Below are 20,362 nucleotides of genomic sequence, written 5' to 3' on the forward strand. Positions count from 1 at the left end.
CCAGCAGTATTAGACTTTCTCCCCCCGCATGTTGCCACTGGAGGGAATCAGTGGCATAAAACTTACGGCAACTTTTGTCACCATGACTACCGCCGGGATCAATTTAGCGGCAAACAGCCACTAGAGTGATCTTTCATTCGCACCGTTCCTCAGAAAACAGGAGTGCCAAAATACATACTTTATTATAGTTTTAAAAAGGATCTTCACTCTACAAGTGCAATACCCTTGTCTATCTAAAGTAAAGGATGTTGGCTTGATGTATCCTTATATTCACCACTCTTCTTGACAATTCTCTCTACACATCCGGCCACTGCTACAGTTACATTGCATATAGTGGGTGAGGTCATTGCCGTGCAATAGATAAACTTATTACCACACTACTAGCGAAAGGATAATATCATATGGGAACATTTTGAGGAGCGCTGAAAAGAACACATTCTAACCTTAGTATAACGAACATAACCTTATAAAAGTTTTTTTAAATGGACAAAGTCATTATAAAACATACGGTCTTCTCTTCCAGTTCCGCTTTCAAAGATTTGAGTTCCTCTTCATGTTGAGCCGGAGAAGACATTTTCTGCAACATTTGCTCCAGTTGACATCGTAGGGTTTCATTCTCCCTGAAACATTATGAAGGCTCAAAATTGTGTCCATATGGGAAATTTGTACATTGAAAAATAAACCGTGACAGGAAGCCAGGGCATTGACAGTATAGTAATATATAGATCTATGGCCAAGATGCTGCAGCCACTCACACTACAATACTAACCCAGCCTAGGTTTTGAAACTAAAGGCTAAAACCCCACAGCCCAAAAGTTTTACATTATAGAAAGTGATTGGCAGATACTAATTATTCAGTACTTCCGGACCATATACAAGGTTGCTAGGTTGTTGGTTTAATTTATTTGAGAATAATGTAAAGGAGCATATGTCCCTTGAAAACCGCTCCGTATTTTCAGACGTTCTTTGCTGAGCGTGTGCACATACCCGAAGGGTGGTTTCACACAGCGTTTTGGGTAAAAACGCGGCGGCCAAATGTTAGCTGAAAGTCTATAGTAATATCTAAAATGCCCCATTTTTTTTTTTTTTTACCTTTGTAGTTTTTCGGGTCAATTGTGTTTTTTTTTTTTTATTAGTTTTTTTGAAACAGCATGCTCTAGGTATGGCATTTTTTTCCCTTAGGTTTCTTTATAGTGATTGAAAAAAAGGCAGAAAAAGAATGCATGCTACAAATGTGAATAGAAAAAAAATGGCACAATAATATGCATTTAAAAAAAACTTGTCGTTTTTGTTTTTTTTAGGAAGAAAACTGAAGGTAGCCTTCAGGCTCTGTTTATACAGAATTTTTTGAAGGCAGAGAAAATCCGTGGCAAATTTTGACCTGTTTAAGTTTTTTTGCCCATGGCTATTGACGACCGTGTGCAAAAAAACACTGCAAAAAACGCTTTTTCTGCCTCCCATTGATTTCAATGGGAGGTCAGAGGTGGAACGGCTGCAAGAAAGGACATGCCGTTTTTGGGTTTTCCCCGCGAGAGGCTAAAGGCCGCCCAGGAAAAAAAAAAAAAGCCTCTGCTTCCCATTGAAATCAATGGGAAGGGACTTCGGCCCTCTTTTGGCATCGATTTGGACGCAGTCTCTGCGTCAAAATCAGCACCAAAAAACGGTGTGAACTGGGCCTTATAGTCCAGAGCTATATTTACAATTCTGCTGTATGATGGTTATTCAAGCTTGTTGACAGACCCATTTCGAGAAACATAGCGGACCTGCGCTCCTATAATGCATTGGAACAATTCGTTTTTTTGACCTACAACAGATTACTGTACATTTCCTGGCATAAACACTTCCCAGAAGGCAACTCACCAGAGAAAGCTCTGGAAAACATAAAACAGCAAGGAATGCTGCGCTTCAAGGCAGGAATACGCATGGGGCTCTGTCTGTAGTGCTTTACCGACTGGGCATCTGTTTTATTCAGGCACTCCCTAGAATGATTCATGGTTTATATTCTTATTGCATTGTGGACCGATTTTCAGCTCACAATTATTCATTGGACGTCACATAATTTGTAGATTACTTAGGCCTCATGCACACGACCGTAGCCATGTGCACGGCCGTGATTTTCGGGTCAGCCAAGGGCGAAGTGTCACCCGAAAATTGCGGGCCGTGCATATGGCTGCGGCCATTATTTGCCATGAGCCTGGACGTGTGCATGGCCCCATAGGAATGAATGGGGCCGCAATTCTCCCGTGGATTTTCGGGGGAATTGCGGCCGCAAAAGCACGTTCGTGTGCATGGAGCCTTGGTTTATGAACTATTCTTTGCTGACATTTATGTAATTTGTTATAAGTATTGCTTTGGTTCCTTATAAAGTCGCACATAGCACATCTTGCATTGTTATAAGTATTCATTCTATATCTGCATCTCCAAATCTGCTGTTTTTTGTTATTTCGCTTTTGCCTTGTCAGAATATACCTTATTATGGGTTACCACTACAGTGGGATCACATTATTCCAGTGATCCCTATTTGATACATTACTTTTTAATAGTGCAATAAAGTATTACAATTTTCATTTCAAGGGTTATTGTGAAAGGGCACTTGTTTTGTGATGTGTTGCTTTTCTTTGTATGTTAGTAATCCATTGCACACACGTGTAGCTCCCAATTCGGGACTAGCTGTGGCAGCCGCTACCCTGTATAAGGTTATAATACAGGCTGGAACTACGTATCATTATAGGATAACGCAATGTATTTATAAAGCTACTCATCTTAGCAAGTCGATTCATTTTATACGTAAACTGAAAAAATGGTGTTCAAAAGGTAGACGTACATTTTAAGTACAATTTAGAAGTCAAGTGTTAAGATTTAGCTCATAGGAAAATCAGTTTTTATTCAGAGAGAATAAAAAACAGTAGATTCCATTTTCTTCACATGTAAATAAAGAAAATAAGTTACCTTTCAGCATATTGAAGATGTATTTTCTAGTTAAGGAAAACGCTAAGACAGACGTAAAAAAAAAAAAACAAAAAAAACAACTTTATGAAATCAACAAGGCATGTAAGATTACTTTTTGTCTGGACAATGGCAGCGGATGCAAACTGAAGCAAATATTTGTGGAAATGTCAATACCGCTTTACTAAGAAAGCTTCATGTTTTAATCACAGTGTGCTGTACTTTTCTCCCTCTGTCAGCAGTTTATGCTCTTCTCCCTCTTGTAGTAGATACAGAAGGCAATTTCCGCTATTAGGCTATATGCACATGACAGTGACAAAAAAGGGCCATTAAAAATGGAACAACTGTAAGTTTTTCATGGCCGTTTTGCATCAGTGTGTCTCCAAATTTTCATTCATTTCCCGGCCCGTCTGACTGTTTTTAACGGCAGATAGTCATCCGCTTGCTATTCGTTTTTCACAGCCATTTAAAAAAAATTGGAGAATGAATTTTGTCCACAGTGCCTTCTGTAGATAGTGCCCACATATAAAGTGCATTTGCCCACACAGTGCCGCAGTACATAGTGTCAATTTAGAAAGTGCTGCACCTTTCCCCAGAATATAGCTTCACTAAAAGCAGAATCCCTGAGGCAGAGCATTGCCAATGCTCTGCACAGGAAATCCGGCATCTCAAAAGCACCTAACGTCACTGTCCATATATGAAAGTGACGTCAAGGGCTTTCCCAAGACAGGAGTCCCAGGCCAGAGCGCTTGCGATGCTCTGACCGGGGACTCCATAGTTGAAAGCCCCTGACATAACGGTCCATATATGGATAGTGACGTCAGGGGCTTTCCCGGGCTCATTGCTTAACCCCTTAGTGACCTGCCTATTTTAGGCCTTAACCCCTTAAGGACACAGCCTGTTTTGGCCTTCAGGACACAGCCGATTTTTTCAAATCTGACATGTTTCACTTTATGTGGTAATAACTCCGGAATGCTTTTACCTATCCAAGCGATTCTGAGATTGTTTTCTCGTGACACATTGGACTTTATGTTACTGGCAAAATTTGCTCGATACATTAAATATTTAATTGTGAAAAACACCAAAATGTAGCGAAAAATTGCAAAAATTAGCATTTTTCTAAATTTATATGTATCAGCTTGTAAGACAGATGGTAATACCACACAAAATTGTTGCTAATTAACATCACCCATATGTCTACTTTAGATTGGCATCGTTTTTTGAACATCCTTTTATTTTTCTATGACATCACAAGGCTTAGAACTTTAGCAGCAATTTCTCACATTTTCAAGAAAATTTCAAAAGGCTATTTTTACAGGGGCCAGTTCAGATGTGAAGTGGATTTTAGGAACTTATATATTAGAAACCCTCGATAAGTCACCCCATTTTAAAAACTTCACCCCTCAAAGTATTCAAAACAGCATTTAGAAAGTTTCTTAACCCTTTAGATGTTTCACAGGAATTAAGGCAAACTAGATGTGAAATGTTCAAATTTCTTTTTTTTTTTGCAGAAATTCATTTTTCATCTATTTTTTTTGTAACACAGAAAGTTTTACCAGAGAAATGCAACTCAATATCTATTGCCCAGATTCTGCAGTTTTTAGAAATACCCCACATGTGGCCCTAGTGCGGTAATGGACTGAAGCACCGGCCTCAGAAGCAAAGGAACACCTAGAGGATTTTGGGGCCTCCTTTTTATTAGAAAATATTTTAGGCTCCATGTCGGATCTGAAAGGCTCTTGCGGCACCAAAACAGTGGAAATCCCCCAAAAGTGACACCATTTTAGAAACTATACCCCTTGAGGAAATTATCTAGGGGTATAGTGAGCATTTTGACCCCGCAGGTTTTTTGCAGAAATTATTGGAAGTAGGCCGTGAAAATGAAAATCTACATTCTTTCAAAGAAAATGTAGGTTTAGCTAATTTTTTCTAATTTCCACAAGGACTAAAAGGAGAAAATGCACCACTACTTTTGTAAAGCAATTTCTCCCGAGTAAAACAATACCCCGCATGTGGTCATAAACGGCTTTTTGGACACACGGCGGAGCTTAGAAGGGAAAGAGCGCCATTTGGCTTTTGGAGCTCAAATTTAGCAGGAATGGTTTGCGGAGACCACGTCGCATTTGCAAAGCCCCTAAGGGACCAAAACAGTGAAAACACCAAAAAAGTGACTCCATTTAGGAAACTACACCCCTTGAAGAATTCATCTAGGGGTGTAGTGAGCATTTTGAACCCACAGGGGTTTCATAGATTTTATTAGAATTGGGCAGTGAAGATAAAAAAAATCCTTTTTTTCCAATAAGACGTAGCTTTAGCTCAACATTTTTCATTTTCTCAACAAATAAAGGAATAAAAGAACCCCAACATTTGTAAAGCAACTTCTCTGGAGTATGGCAATACCCCATTTGTGGTCATAAACTGCTGTTTGGGCACACGGCAAGGATCAGAAGAGAAGGAGTGCCATTTGGCTTTTGGAGCACAGATTTTGCTGGATTGGTTTCTTGACACCATGTCACTTTTGCAAAGCTCCTAAGGTGTCAGTACAGTGGAAACTCCCCAAAAGTGATTCCATTCACAAAACTACACCCCTTGAGGAGTTCATCTAGGGGTGTAGTGAGCATTTTGACCCCACAGGTGTTTCATAGATTTTATTAGAATTGGGCAGTGAAAATAAAAAAAATCCTTTTTCTTCAATAAGACGTAGTTTTAGCTGAAAATGTTTCATATTCTCAACAAATAAATGTAAAAGAGCACCACAACACTTGTAAAGCAACTTCTCCTGTGTATGACAATACCACATATGTGGTCATAAACTGCTGTTTAGGCACAGAGTAGGGCACAGAAGGGAAGGAGCGCCATTTGGCTTTTGGAGTACAGATTTTGCTGGATTGGTTTCTGGGCGCTATGTCGCATTTGCAAAGTCCCTGTGGGACCAAAACAGTGGATCCCCCCCAGAAGTGACCCCATTTTGGAAACTACACCCCTCAAGGTATTCACCTAGGGGTGTAGTGAGCATATTAACCCCACAGGTGATTGGCAGAAATTGGTGTGCACGTGATGTTGCAGAGTGAAAATGGTTTTTCAATAGATATGCCAATATCCAGCTTGTGCCACTGGAGACACACACCCCAAAAATTATTAAAAGGGTTCTCCCGGGTATGGCGATGCCATATATGTGGAAGTAAACTGCTGTTTGGGTACACTGTAGGGTTCAGAAGGGAGGTAGAGCCATTTGGCTTTTGGAGCGTGGATTTTGCTTGTAGTAGTTTTGTTTGGAGTCTTACTGGTGTTTCCGTTTATAATGTGGGGGTACACGTAAGGCGGGCGGAGTATATAAGGGGCATAGTCAGGTGGTATAGTGGGGTAAAAAAAAAACAATAAAATAATCCATAGATGTGTGTTATGCTGTGACACAATCCTTTCGGGCTGCACAACTGTTCCCCTCGGGCTGCACAACTGCATATTTTTATTTCCTGGCTTATTGGTGCCTTGACTAATTTTATTTTTTCATAGACGTAGTGGTATGAGGGCTGTTTTTTTTTGCGGGACGAGCTGTAGTTTTTATTGGTACCATTTTGGGGTACACGCGACTTTTTGATCACTTGTTATCTTTTTTTTTTTTGGGAGGCAAGGTGACCAAAAAACAGCAATTCTGGCATATTTTTTTAGTTCTTTTTATACAGCGTTCGCCACGTGTTATAAATTACATGTTACCTTTATTCTGCGGGTCAGTCCGATTCCGGTGATACCTAATTTATAGCACTTTTTATGTTTTACAACTTTTTGCACAATAAAATAACTTTTGTAAAGAGAATGGATTTTTTCTGTCGCCAAGTTGTGAGAGCCATAACGGTTTTAAATTTTTCGTCGGCGGAGCTGTATGAGGGCTTGTTTTTAGCGAGACGAGTTATAGTTTTTATAGGTACCATTTTTAGGTACATGCGACTTTTTGATCACTTTTTATTTCAATTTTTGGAAGACAAAGTCACCAAAAAATAGCAATTGTCAGTATTTTTTAGTTATTTTTTTTACGGCGTTCACTGTGCGGAATAAATAACATAATATTTTTATAGTTCAGGTCGTTACGGTCGCAGCGATACCAAATATGTATGGCTTTATTATTTTTTTCAATAATAAATTACTTGATAAGGGAAAAAGGGCGATTGTGTTTTGTGTTATTATTTGAAACTTTTATTGTATTTTTTACAACTTTTATTTTTACTTTTTTGACACTTTTCTTTAGTCCCACTAGGGGACTTGAAGGTCCAACAGTTTGTTTGATGTTCTAATACATTGCACTACCTATGTAGTGCAATGTATTAGAACGGTCAGTTGTTCACTGACAGCAAGCCGATCAGGCTCCGCCTCTGGGCGGGGCCTAATCAGCTTACGTAATGGCAGACAGTAGTCCATTGTTAGGGCTCCTGTTGCCATGGTAGCAGTCGCCAGCCTTGCCATCGCGTGGCAAGGCTGCCGATTTGCTACAAACCTCTAGGATGCAGCGATCACAATGGATCGCTGCATCGAAGGGGTTAATGCCAGGAATCGGAGCTAGCTCCGGTTCCTGGCGATAGATCGGGGTGTCCGCTGTAACATACAGCGGACACCCACTGCTGATGACGCCGGCTCAGCTTCTGAGCCGGAAGCTGAGCCGGCGCCATCTTGCCGATGGTACCGGAAGCCTCCTGGGCCCCGCCGACGACGGGGCATAGGAGGATTCCGTTGCTGGCGGACCGGGAGGTAAGCATTAGCCTTCCGATCGCCTTTGCAGCCACCGGCAACCCAGCGATCATGTTGCTGGGGCGCCGGTGGCTATAAACTCCTCACATGCTGCGATCGCTATTCAACGCAGCATGTGAGGGGTTAATCGGTCGGATCGGAGGCTAGCTCCGGTCCTGGCCGATACCTCAGGGTGCCAGCTGTAACATACAGCTGTCACCCAGCGGTGATGTCGCTGGCTCAGCTCCTGAGCCAGCTTCATCTCCATGACGTACAGTTACGTCAAGATGCGGGAACAGTCCATCTCCCATGACGTAACTGTACGTGATTTTGCGGGAAGGGGTTAATGAGAAAGCTATTTTTTTATACTGCATTAAAAAAAAAAAAAAAGAGCTTTAACTTTTTTATTTTTTGCATCAACATAGACTTGTTTTTTGTGGGACAAGTTGTATAGCACCATTTTGGGGTACATATAAATTTTTGGGGGACAAATCGTTTTTTTTTTTCTATTTCAGCACTTTTTTTGCATCCTGAATTCACACAGTTTACTACGTGGTAAAAGTTACATAACTTTATTCAGCGGATCGTTACGAATGCGACGATACCAAATTTATATAATTTTTTGCTACTTTTACACAGAAAAAAAACCCCACTTTTTTTTCAAAATGATTTTTTTTTGTCTCCAAATTTACCTCTGGTAGCGGAGAGCAGTGTGTTTTAACAGTTGAGTCGGCAGTTGAGCATGCACGCGGACGCTCATTTCAAACTGCGGTTCCACACAATGAATCACCGCATGTAGTTGGTGGGATACACCTTAGATGTTAAACTTGGTTCAGGGCATAAATGAAAGAACAAATTAGCAATATTTATAATTTAGGACGAATGTCGACCACTCGCGAGACCAAAGCATCAGCATGTGCCAACTGGTGGGGCCCCAGTACAAGAAGTAGTCCTGGTCTGGGGAACATTTACAACTCAGTATGATTTTTCAGATCATAGCAGAAACCATGGTGACATGTTCTTTAATGCAGTGTTAAATTATTTTGTGGCACTGGTATAATGCTATAAAAGTTTTGACAATTGGGTAAAACTCACTACAGTACATAAACGTTAAATATTGTGTGTTACTGCAAAGCTTTAATAAAAGACTAGACTGCAAATTAGATATTCCTCAGATATCTCTGAAAGATCGTTGTTCATGGCGGATACCGAGCACACCCTACCGTTAGTTATGGCCCTGATTAAACGCTTTGGGAAATATTCCGGATTACTAATAAATTGGTCGAAATCTGCTCTTATGTTCATGGATAAGGGGGTTATCCAGACTGGGGATGGTGAAGTTGCGATACCGGTGGTCACAGAGTTTAAATATCTGGGGGTTCAGGTGACGGCGAAAGTGCAGGATTATATGTCCCTTAATGTGGTGCCAATGTTACCAAAGACAAAGGCCAACGTGGAGGCTTGGAACAAGCTCCCACTATCTGCTGTGGGTAGGACTAATTTGATCAAAATGATCCTTATGCCTCAAGTGTTATACGTCATACATAATTCCCCAGTGTGGATCCCCAAATATTGGTTTAGGAGGCTGCATAACCTTTTTAGAGACCTAGTGTGGAAACTGGGGGGGGGGCCAGGATTAAACTGGAGAAGCTGCAATTGCCTAAGGACGAAGGGGGCTTGGCTCTGCCCAATGCATGGGTGTATTACTTGGCTGCTCAGTGCCAGCACTTTTGGGGGTGGGAGTGGGAGGAAACCTGGGGGTCCTGTGCACGGATTCTATCATATCTGGGGGGGTGGGGATAATCCGCTGGCAGGACTGGAAGCACACCGTTATAAGAGGCTAGCGAGTAATCAACCCACTCTGCTTCTCATACATAAGATGTGGTGGAAATGTAAGAAATTGATGGAGATCGGGGAATGCAATAAATATACTCCACTTTGGCGGAATCCATATCTGTGGGAATTGTATAAATTGGAAGGGATGCAGGGGTGGGAGCGAGGCGTTATAAGACTGAGTCAGTTGTACGAGGGGGACATACTCAAATCCTTTCAGCAACTAAGGGATGTGTTTCAGCTGGATTCCCACATGTTCTATCAGTATCTGCAGATCCGTCATGCTGTGCAGACACAAGCTGCTAGGGCGGACATGACAATCCATGCAACGGGAGTGTTGGAACATATTGCGAAAGCAGCTACATCAAGAGGATTGATCTCGTTGGTCTATCGCAGGTTACTGTCGGAACATCTGGGCGATCTTATGGCACCAGTTAAAGAGCTGGGAAAGAGATGTGGGTCCTATTCCCAAGGACCACTGGGAGGCTGTCTTGGCATCACTCTGTCTATTAATGTAGCGCAAAGGAGGTCTAAACTATTTCTGATACATAGGGTGTATAGGACCCCCTGTGTTCTGAAAAGTATGGGATTACGGGCGGATGCCAGGTGTCCTCGGTGTCCGGAAGAAAAGGCAGATATTTTTCACGTTTTGGTCATGCAGGATTTTAGGGACCCTATGGAAAGAGATGTCAGAGTTAATAGGACGAGTGTTTGAGGTGCAGATCCCGTTGGATCCCATGGTAATGTTGCTGGGATATGTTGGTGATTTGGAGGGGGATCCGATGACCTGTTTGGCAATCGCGAAAATATTGTACTAAGTTAGGAAGAGTATAGCAAAACACTGGCTGGATGCGGAACCACCCACGAAGCAAGAAATTATAGGTACACTTAACTTTCAGATTTTGATGGAATACAGGATATATTCCAAGAGGGGGTCCAGAAACAAATTTGAGAAACAATGGGCTAGGTGGATTGATCACTCTGGTTGTGCTTCCTCGGAACTCCTGGCGCTCCGCTCGGTTGTTCCAGTTTAAAATGTCCTGAGGTTCCAGGGGATAACACTGGCACATGGGGCATTGTAGATTTTCAGCAGGGGTGGAGGGGTTCCACATTCAGAATTTGATGTACTGACTGGGGTGTGTACAAGGGGAGTTGGAGGGAGGCGGGGAGTTGTAATATGGAGGAGAAGGCTGTGGCAAGGACAGCTGGGGGTTGCGGGGGGAGTTGGGTGAATTGTTTTGATGGTAATTCATTCTTGGGTCTTTGAAGCTCTGATTTAACAGTATGTCAGATTGTGTAATGACCTGTAATGATGTGGTTATTTGTTTAATAAACTTGAACTGATTAAAAAAAAAAAACAAAAAAAAAAAACGATATCTCTGAAAGATCATTTGGTGTCTCTCTTACCAAAAGATATTTTTAAGCAGGCACAACCTGTGGTTTAGCTGAGGTATACTTTTACACCACGTTTGTACTACCAACCAACATGCTAAATTTTCTATAGTCAAAAACTTTAAATAGAGAGATATTATTTTAAAAAATAAAAGGATATCATGACTCTTCTGCTGGTATTCTGCAAGTAGCTGGCTGGAAAACAGATTAAAAAAAAAAGTAAAAATGTGAAGGCAAATACACAGCAAGCTCATTCTACTGTCACAGACTAGATGTGTAGACACATATTTCCTCACACAGTCAACAGTATGGCTAGTAACTAGTACGTATATATTATGAGAATTCAATTGCTGTGCAAGGCTGAATTCATACTGCTTTGCAGTGTCCAATTGGCGTATGCACTGAGAAAAGCTCCCGATGCATACATCATATGTAACCATAGGCTATAATTCACCTGACGTAAGCCCAAAGCTTCTGTCCGCTGTCTGAATGGTATATATCAGTCAACCTTTTTTTCCAACTGTATGGAATAGTACAGTCTGCGCGGTATAAGTTTATTATTTAACAAGGGCACTTGTGTGCATCGGAAGCCCCTGCTTTAATAGACAATGGCATCCGTTGGCGGTATACATAATAAAAGGAATCCACATGCCTCTATTGACCAGGCGGTGGCTAAGAGAGTGTGTCCATTTAGCTGCCGGCAATATGGTATATGCCAGCATACCTTTTTTTTTTTTTATATATATAAACCATAAAAAACTACAGTCGACTGTGCTTTTCTATGCAGAGGCACCACACGGTATGCGTTTGCCATAAACATCAATGTTAAAAAACAAACAATGTATTCCTATACCTACATTGATGCCTATACCTCCAATGGAAAAAGTGTGACACACACACACACACACACACATATCAGAGCCTTCCGTTGGAGGTAAACGTCAGAAAATCCTCCCGACATACCTCAGACAGAAAGCTCGAACGCAGTGTGAACAAAGCATGAGATCTACGTAATTTGCTGCAAAAAAAAAAAGTATTCGGCTACAATAGGATACCTATACAATACCATTCACTTCTACTACATTAAAAAAAAAAATAAAAAAATAAAAAAAAAAACGCGCCGGAACAAGTACAGCCTGCTACATTTTTAAGTTCTGTACAGCCCAAAAAAACAATATTCAGATGTATACTGTATTTTTTTTTTACAATGGTTAGTCAATGGCAACAGGATCCAACTATATGGGCAGTTGTAGCAGTATACTTTTTGTTTGCAGTAAGCAGTAGAAAACACATGCCCGTTTACATCTATACGTCGAGAGTATTCCCCAACATATAGCCGTACAGTGGTATATGTTGTCAATTGGCAACAATGTTAAAAAATAAAACCAGTATACTGTGATTGTGGTGGCCCAACGTATAGAAAGCACAGTCCACTGCACTTTACTATATAGTAAAAATTGAAAAAAATTATAAAATAAGTCTGCACATAGCACCCCAACAAATACCAGAAGCACACTTTAGGCCTCGGGCGGGTGAATGGGGGCAGATGGCTACATTCATGCGCATGGGACGGAAGCTTTTCTGGGGCATACACCAAACATGTTCACATAACAAAATGTGAAAATAGCCTGAACTGCAAAAATGTGGTGTGAACCTGCACTTATAAGGTCTACAGTAGATAAAGCACTGCTTTCCATAGCACACACAGTTTACCAAAAAACATAACAGCGGGAAGAATATATTAACAGGATTACAACAGTTTTCTGGCGTTAAAAAGTTGCATATTTTGGCGCACGCCATAGTTGCGCTGAAATTTGCAACGTTTTACTTTTCTGGCAATTCCTAATATATTTGGCTCATTTCCCATTAATGTCAATTTTAGACTGACGTTTGACATGTTGGTCTTAATATATTTCCCCCCGATGTGTTCACAGTTTACAGATATTTTTACATTTAATACAAAGTGGCATGACGTGTAGTCACATGTCGGGGTATTGGCGAACAGAAGCATACGAGACAAGCGCATCTAAACAAATTACTATTCTTGTATACATTCCAAAAAATATACTTACTCAGAGTCTATTATTTTTTGCTTCAGTGCAATCAAAGCCGCAACATATTCATTCAGACTCTGGAAAGAATAGTGAGATGTTAAAATAGACAACAGTTCGGCTCTGTTCACATCTGCGTTGGGGTCCCGTTCGAACGTTCTGTTTAGTCGACTATTGCTTCCGACAAAACGACGGGTCCGGTGCACAACAAACAAAAACGGAAACCACGGGCACCGGATCCTTCACCATTGAACTCAACCTGTCAGTTTGTGTCTGTTCAGAGTCCCATTCTGACGGAAACCTCCGACAGAACGGGACCCCAATGCAGATGTGAACGAAGCCTAAGAGAGGAGATTTCTTTATTTAGTTTGATGCATATGTACAATCATATTGAACCAAAGCCTTGTCACTACCATCTCCAGTTAGAGGATTTTATTTTATGCTACTTATAATATAATATTGATTGCAAATGGACACTTGGTACTAAAAAGCAGCAATTTTTAGCCTGTCAAATGATTTTGACTGAATTTTACATGTCATTCAGGCAACGTTAAATACTTGTGTCAAAAAAAAAAAAGACGTCAGTATTGTAGGTATGATACCTTTATTGGCTAACCAGAAAAATTATGCATGCAAGATTTCAGAGCGCACAGGCTCCTTCAGGCTAAATGACCGGGTTCCCACAGGTCGGTCACGTGATGAAATGTCATCCCAGGAGGCCTGACTGTAAACCCAGCCTAAGATGTACATTCTGCTAATCCTGCTGAAAAGGTGAAAAAAAAACAAAAAAAAACTTCCTTTAGCCTAGTCACAAATTCAGTTTTTCATGTCGTTTTTTTTTTTTAGCTAAAGCCAGGAGTGGATATAAAAATGGAGAAGTACAAGGCTCTGTTCACATCTGTGTTCGAATAGATTGTTTTTGCAGATTCTCAGATTTGACTGAGAAAATAGCGCCGCATGCAGCAATATCTTGCCAGTCAAAACAACGGACTCCCTATTGGAACTTGACAGACACTACCGTAAGTCAATGGGGGCCGCTGGGCACGGGTGGCATCCGTCGTAGAAAGGATCCGGCAGAGCTTTGAGGCTTCTATTATAAACAGAAGCAACAATGCAAGTGTGAACATGGCTTTAGTCTTTCATTTGTACTTTTCCTTCCTTTGACATCCACTCCTCTGGCTTTGGCTCAAAAACTACATCAAAACTGTATGTGTGAATCCAGCCTTATTGTCCTGAGGCGGTCATAGTGACCACATAAAGTAAAGCAAACATATACTACACAGCGTCTAGTCAGTTTCTCTATTCATTCCTAGGGAAGCCTGAGGGTATGGTCACACAACTTATTTTCAGCCGTTTTTTGGGCCTTAAACGCCTCGAAAGACGGCTGAAAATACGGGGGGGCTGAACGCCTCCAAACATCTGCTCATTGATTTCAATGGGAAAAACAGTGTTTCATTACCGTTTTTTACGCGGCAGTTTGTAAAAACGCCCCATAAAAAAGAAGCACATGTCACTTCTTGAGCCGTTTTTCATGGTCTCAATAGAAAAACAGCACCAAAAACGTCCGTAAAAGACGTATCAAAAAACGCTTGATGAATAAAAAAAACAGCAGAAAAACAGAGGCTGTTTTCCCTTAAAAATAGCTCCCTATTTTATGGCCGTTTTTTGTTTGCAGTGTGAACATACCCTAAATATGACTATCATAGGAATGAAGAGAGAAACGGACTTCTGGTCCACACAGCAGATGTAGAATTAGACTAGTCAGAGCAGGGGGTCACATGGTCCCACGGAAAGACCCAACGGAGGATGAAAATACAAGATGAAGTGCTCGATAAGTATTTTTTAACCTCATGTAGGCCATCGAATTAAGAAACGGAGGAGCAAAAGAACAATTTCTGGGAGTGCTTCTCTAACTGCAGTCAAGCCACGGGAACTTTGGTCTATGGCCAAGGACATCCATGTTTTGGTTTTTTTCTTTTTGCTTAGCAAACAGGGGAGTCCCTGATACCCTTAGTGGTATTCTCGTATTTTGGCCATGTGGTAATATAATGCCACCAATGTTATTTGTAAGTGAAGGGATTTTTTACAATTTTTTAATTCCTACACGGATGTCCAAATTTATACGTTTTCGTGTGAAAAATTGTTGCATTGGTCTTTTTAAACCGCAACATGTCCTCTCTTGCGTTTTGGTCCCCTGTTGATTAAAAAAGAAAAAAAAAAACACTGATGCTGGAAAGCTGCATGCTTCACCATACAAGAAACTCCAGGAACATTTCCGAAAAACAATTCTTATTGAATAGACAAAACATAAGAGTGAAAGACTGAATGGATTTATATGCAGTTTCAGTGACAGGATAGTGGTGGTGCCGCACTGTGTACTATAGTCGATTGTCGAATGTCCCAGGGAAGGGGGTACAGAAAGTCTTGAGTAGACTTTGCATCCCAAAGCAATAATACACTGACATATAAGAACGAAGCTTTCCAGGAGACCATGTTAATAAATACCTGTTGCAATGATGTGCAGTTGTGACAGGACCCTGCTGCCTCCGAAGCAATGCCAGCCGTCTTGGAGTGGGTCTCCCCGGGCATCATGATGAGGATCACTCACCACCCCTGGTCAGTGGAGAATACAGGAACTAGATCTGAAAAACACATCCAATAATTAGAACTGTAAATATTCTACTACTTTAAAAAAATATATCTTTTAATAATCAGGATCCTACAGCATTAAAGGGGTTTGCCCATTAGGGACATTTATGGCATATCCACAAGATAGATGCGGGTCCCACCTCTAGAACGAGGCCCCCTAAACCCTGTTCTGTCTTTCTCGGTTTAGGGCAGGCAGAGCGTTAACTGCAGCTGTGGGGGAGTTTTCAAGTTTTGCCAGAAATGTTTCTAGAACCCCCTTAGGCCGGATTCCCATGTAACATAAACACTGCGGAATTTCCGCAACGGAATTCTGTGCGGAAATTGCGCGGCATTTACAGTAGCAGCAAAGTGAATGAGATTTAGTAAAATCTCATGCCTATGCTGCGGAAAAAAATGCAGCGAAAAGCTCATAAATCGACCTGCAGTGCGGATTTTAAATCTGCAAGATGTCAATTTATGTTGCATTTTCATTGCTTTTCTGTTGCAGCCTTTTTCCAATTCAACGGGGATGTAAAACCTGCAACAAAGTGTTGTCTTTTGCATAAAAAAAACCCCTAAAACTTATTCTTACAACCCGGGCGTTGTCATAACAACGCTTTCTTCTGATCAAAAAAACAGTATGTACCAAAAAACGGTACCAATAAAAAACTACAGCTCGTCCCGCAAAAAATAAGCCCCGGAAAAATAGAAAAGTTATGCTTCTCAGAATTTGGTGAAACAGAAAAATCTTTTTGTTTTTCTTTGTAAGAGTATGAAGATATAAAAAAAAAAAAAACCTATATAAATTTGGTATCACCCACTCTTTTCTGTGGGATTCCAGCAAGCCACGCGTAATCTCGCGAGATTACAAGGTAAACGAGATTTCGTTTCCCTTGCTGGAAATCTCACAGAAAATATTCAGAAGTGTCAGGATTCTGATTACACATGACGTCCAGGCTGGAGGTCATGTGTATTCATTATCAGGACACTTGTGTATGTGGCTGCACATCGTTCTAGTAAGAACACTATGTGCTGTGTAAATGAATGGAGAGGAGTACATGACTGACTGGTCACTGATTGGTCAGCGTCATACACTCCTCTGTACAACGCCCACTTGGTCAAAAGTAAAAACACGCCCACGTGGGCATTAAGAAACTAATTAGCATAAAGCTAAAAATCACTAATAAAAGTGGTTTAAAATAGTTTTTTTCTAAATAAAAAGCATCACTGTCACCTACATTATAGCGCCGATCTCCTTATGTAGGAGATACGGCACTTATAATGTGGTGACAGAGCCTCTTTAAATAAATATGCCTAATTGGTATCGCCGCATCCATAACAACCCGTACGATAAAATTAACACATTGCTGTTTTTGTTTCAACCTGTCTCTAAAGGAAAAAAAAAACAAAGTGATCAATAATTAATATATAAACGCCAGAATAGCACCAATGAAAAATACAAATCTCCCACGAAAAACAATCCATCAAAAATCTCCAGACAGAAAAAAAAGGGGTTTTAGGCTATGTTCACACGGGGTCTTTTGCCGAGTTTTTTGACGCGGAAACCGCGTCGCAAAACTCGGCAGAAACGGCCCGAGAACGCCTCCCATTGATTTCAATGGGAGGCGTCGGCGTCTTTTTCCCGCGAGCAGTAAAACTGCCTCGCGGGAAAAAGAAGCGACATGCCCTATCTTCAGGCGCTTCCGCGTCCGACCTCCCATTGACTTCAATGGGAGGCAGGAGAAAGCGTGTTTTATGCCCGCGGCGCTCAATGGCCGCGGGCGAAAAACGGCGCGATAATTGCTATTCACACGGAGTATTTTGGGGGAGGAATATCTGCCTCAAAATTCCGTTTGGAGCTTTGAGGCAGATATTCCTCCCCCAAAATACTCCGTGTGAACATAGCCTTATTCTGCAAAAGTAGAAAACCATAAAGAAACTAAATCAATTTGGTATCACCAGACTCACCATGAAAAAAAGAAAAAAAAAAAGGGCGCAACTGGTTTTTTTTCTAACCCCAAAGTATTTTTAATTTTTTTATATTACTTTATCTGTACCCTGAAACGGTGCCGTTAAAAATTAATGATTGTCCGGCAAAAATCAAGCCGCCATACAGCTACTTTGAAAAAAAATCTTAAAAGAAAAAAAAAAAGTTATGGCTCACAAAATGCAGAGTTGAAAAAACTAGGCTGCACCCTAAAGGGCCAAAAATCATCACTCCGCAGGCCACAAAGTGACTCCAATCAGGAGATCCCAAATCCCATTCATTTCCCCTGCACTGCTGTCAACATTGTGCCACTAATTGCCTATGGGCGGGACAGACTCTTCCACTGGCTGTCACATGGGCAAACACACACTATACACCGTATACACGAGCGGTCATGGGAACACTAAATATGACCCTCGTATACCCCAGCAGTTATAAAAGCACTGCACACACAAGTATAGACTACACGTGACATGTGAACAGGTGCCACCCCCACACACAGATGATGACTACTACAGTAAACACACTGGGAGTGTCAGCACCACACAGTGTAAACAATACTACAATGTGGTGACAACGCGTGCGCGTATACGCAGGGTGACGTGCCCTCCAGCGTCCGCAGCCAGTCTACATGCTGGGACAGAATGGCGTACACTCACCAACCAGCTGTACCGCTTCAACCGATACAGAACCATAGTGTGCCGTGATGTAACGGGGAATACGGCATGTCCCGGAAGTAGTGTGTCTTCCAGCAAAACACTTCCCTGCCGCGGCCAGCCCACCGACCCGCTGACAGCCAATAGACGCTACGGCTACGGATGAGGCAGGACTACGTCACTCCCCCCCACCGTCTCGCTCCTCTACGTTCGAGGCAGGGGCCTGGATACTGGCACACGTGATTAGTTTTGGCGCGGTTTTTTGCGAGAGGCGGGGCTTGTATACAACTAGGTGACGATTTCTGATGATAAGCTCGGAACTGTGTGCTCCCTGAGAGCGGCTGCAGCGTCCCTTTTTACATAGAATAGAGGGATCTTTAGCTTTTTAACCCTTTAACTAAAAACTAGTACAAAGTAGTGGATTAGTTGCTTATGGCAACAACCAATCAGATTACAGCTTTCAATGTTTAACCCTTTTAACGACCCAGCCATTTTCCGTTTTATTTTTCTGTCAATAGAGCGGTGTGAGGGCTTATTTTCTGCGGAGGAGTTGTAGTTGCTATTGGCGCCATTTAAAGTACCATATAATGTACTGGGAAACGGAAAATAAATTCATTCTGGAATTGGAAAAAATCTAAATTCCTCGTTTGTTTTTTGGGTTTTGTTTTTAAGCCTTTCAATGTGCCGTAAAAATGACAACGTCAATTTATTCTGTGTCTTTACGATTACGGTGATACCAAATTTATATAGTTTTTTTTATATTTTACTACTTTCACAAAGAAAAATCTATTTGTTAAAAAAAAATATTGTTCTGTCTGACCACATTCTGAGAGGCATAACTTTTTTTTTATTTTTCCGTCGATTGAGCGGCATGAGAGCTTATTTTTTGCAGGACGAGCTGTAGTTTTTAGGGCATGTTCACACGGCATATTTTCGGCCGTTTTTCAGGTCGTAAACGCCCGAAAAACGGCAGAAAAATCAAGCAGAACGACTACAAACATCTGCCCATTGATTTCAATGGGAAAACGGCGTTCTGTTCCGACGGAGCGTTTTTCGCAGCGTTTTTTTACGCATTAAAAAAACAGCCGCGAAAAAGAAGTGCAGGACGTTTTTGGAACCATTTTCTCATAGACTATTGAAAAAAGCTCCAAAAACGGCCGTAAAAAACGCGGTGAAAATCGCGTGTGGCACAAAAAACATCTGAAAATCAGGAGCTGTTTTCTCTTGAAAATAGCTCTGTATTTTGAGACGTTTTTGACTCTGCGTGTGAACATACCCTCAATGGTACCATTTTTTCATATATATACGATTTTTGATCTCTTTTTATTACATTTTATTTACAGCGCCAAGATCACCAAAAAACAACCTTTCTGGTGTCTTAAAATTTGTATTTTTTAAGCTGTTCACCGTGCGAGTTAAATAGTATATTGCGATACTTTGGACTTTTACGGACGTGATGATACCAAATTTTTTTTTATTTTTTACACTGCTTGGGAAAAAATGGCAACATTTTTATTTTGAACTTTTAATATATATATTTTTTTACACTCCTGAAAAATGTATTTTACTTTTTTTACACTTTCTATTAGGCCGGGTTTACACGAGCGTGTGCGTTTTGCGTGCGTTAAAGGTACTTAACAGCTCCGTGTGGCCTCAGCGTATGATGCGCGGCTGCGTGATTTTCGCGCAGCCGCCATCATTATGACACTCCGTTTGGATGTTTGTAAACAGAAAAGCAGGTGGTGCTTTTCTGTTTTCATTCATCCTTTTCACAGCTGTTGCGCGAATCACGCTTGTCCCATGGAAGTGCTTCCGTGTGACATGCGTGGTTTTCACGCACCCATTGACTTCAATGGGTGCGTGATGCGCGAACAGCGCACAAATATAGGACATGTCGTGAGTTTTTCGCAGCGGACTCACGCTGCCTAAAAATCACGCACATGTCTGCACGGCCCCATAGACTAATATAGGTCCGTGCGACGCGCGTGAAAATCACGCGCGTTGCACGGACGTATAACACGCTCGTGTAAATGAGCCCTTAGTCCCACTAGGGGACTTTAACCAGCGATCATCAGATCACTGGTACAATGTACTGCAATACTAATATATTGTAATTTTTACAGGCTTCTGCTAAGGGCTTAGCAGAGGCA

At 41.3% G+C, this 20,362-nt stretch overlaps 1 protein-coding gene across 1 annotated transcript in view; it reads right to left on the bottom strand.

The window, feature by feature from the left end:
* The window catches only part of ICE1 (interactor of little elongation complex ELL subunit 1), a 64,555-nt gene extending 46,141 nt beyond the window's left edge, over window positions 1–18,414 (bottom strand). Inside the window, exons 1-6 of the mRNA XM_075826833.1 lie at window positions 18,216–18,414; window positions 15,447–15,583; window positions 12,963–13,021; window positions 11,049–11,085; window positions 2,950–2,966; window positions 509–620 (exon numbers count right to left, since the gene is read on the bottom strand). Coding sequence (XP_075682948.1) covers window positions 509–620; window positions 2,950–2,966; window positions 11,049–11,085; window positions 12,963–13,021; window positions 15,447–15,533 — 312 coding nt within the window. The 5' untranslated portion in view covers window positions 15,534–15,583; window positions 18,216–18,414. The remainder of the gene's footprint in view (window positions 1–508; window positions 621–2,949; window positions 2,967–11,048; window positions 11,086–12,962; window positions 13,022–15,446; window positions 15,584–18,215) is intronic.
* Between the last annotated feature and the right edge of the window lie 1,948 nt (window positions 18,415–20,362).

Source organism: Rhinoderma darwinii, chromosome 5, assembly GCF_050947455.1.
Source record: "Rhinoderma darwinii isolate aRhiDar2 chromosome 5, aRhiDar2.hap1, whole genome shotgun sequence".
In the NCBI taxonomy this organism is placed as follows: Eukaryota; Metazoa; Chordata; class Amphibia; order Anura; family Rhinodermatidae; genus Rhinoderma; species Rhinoderma darwinii.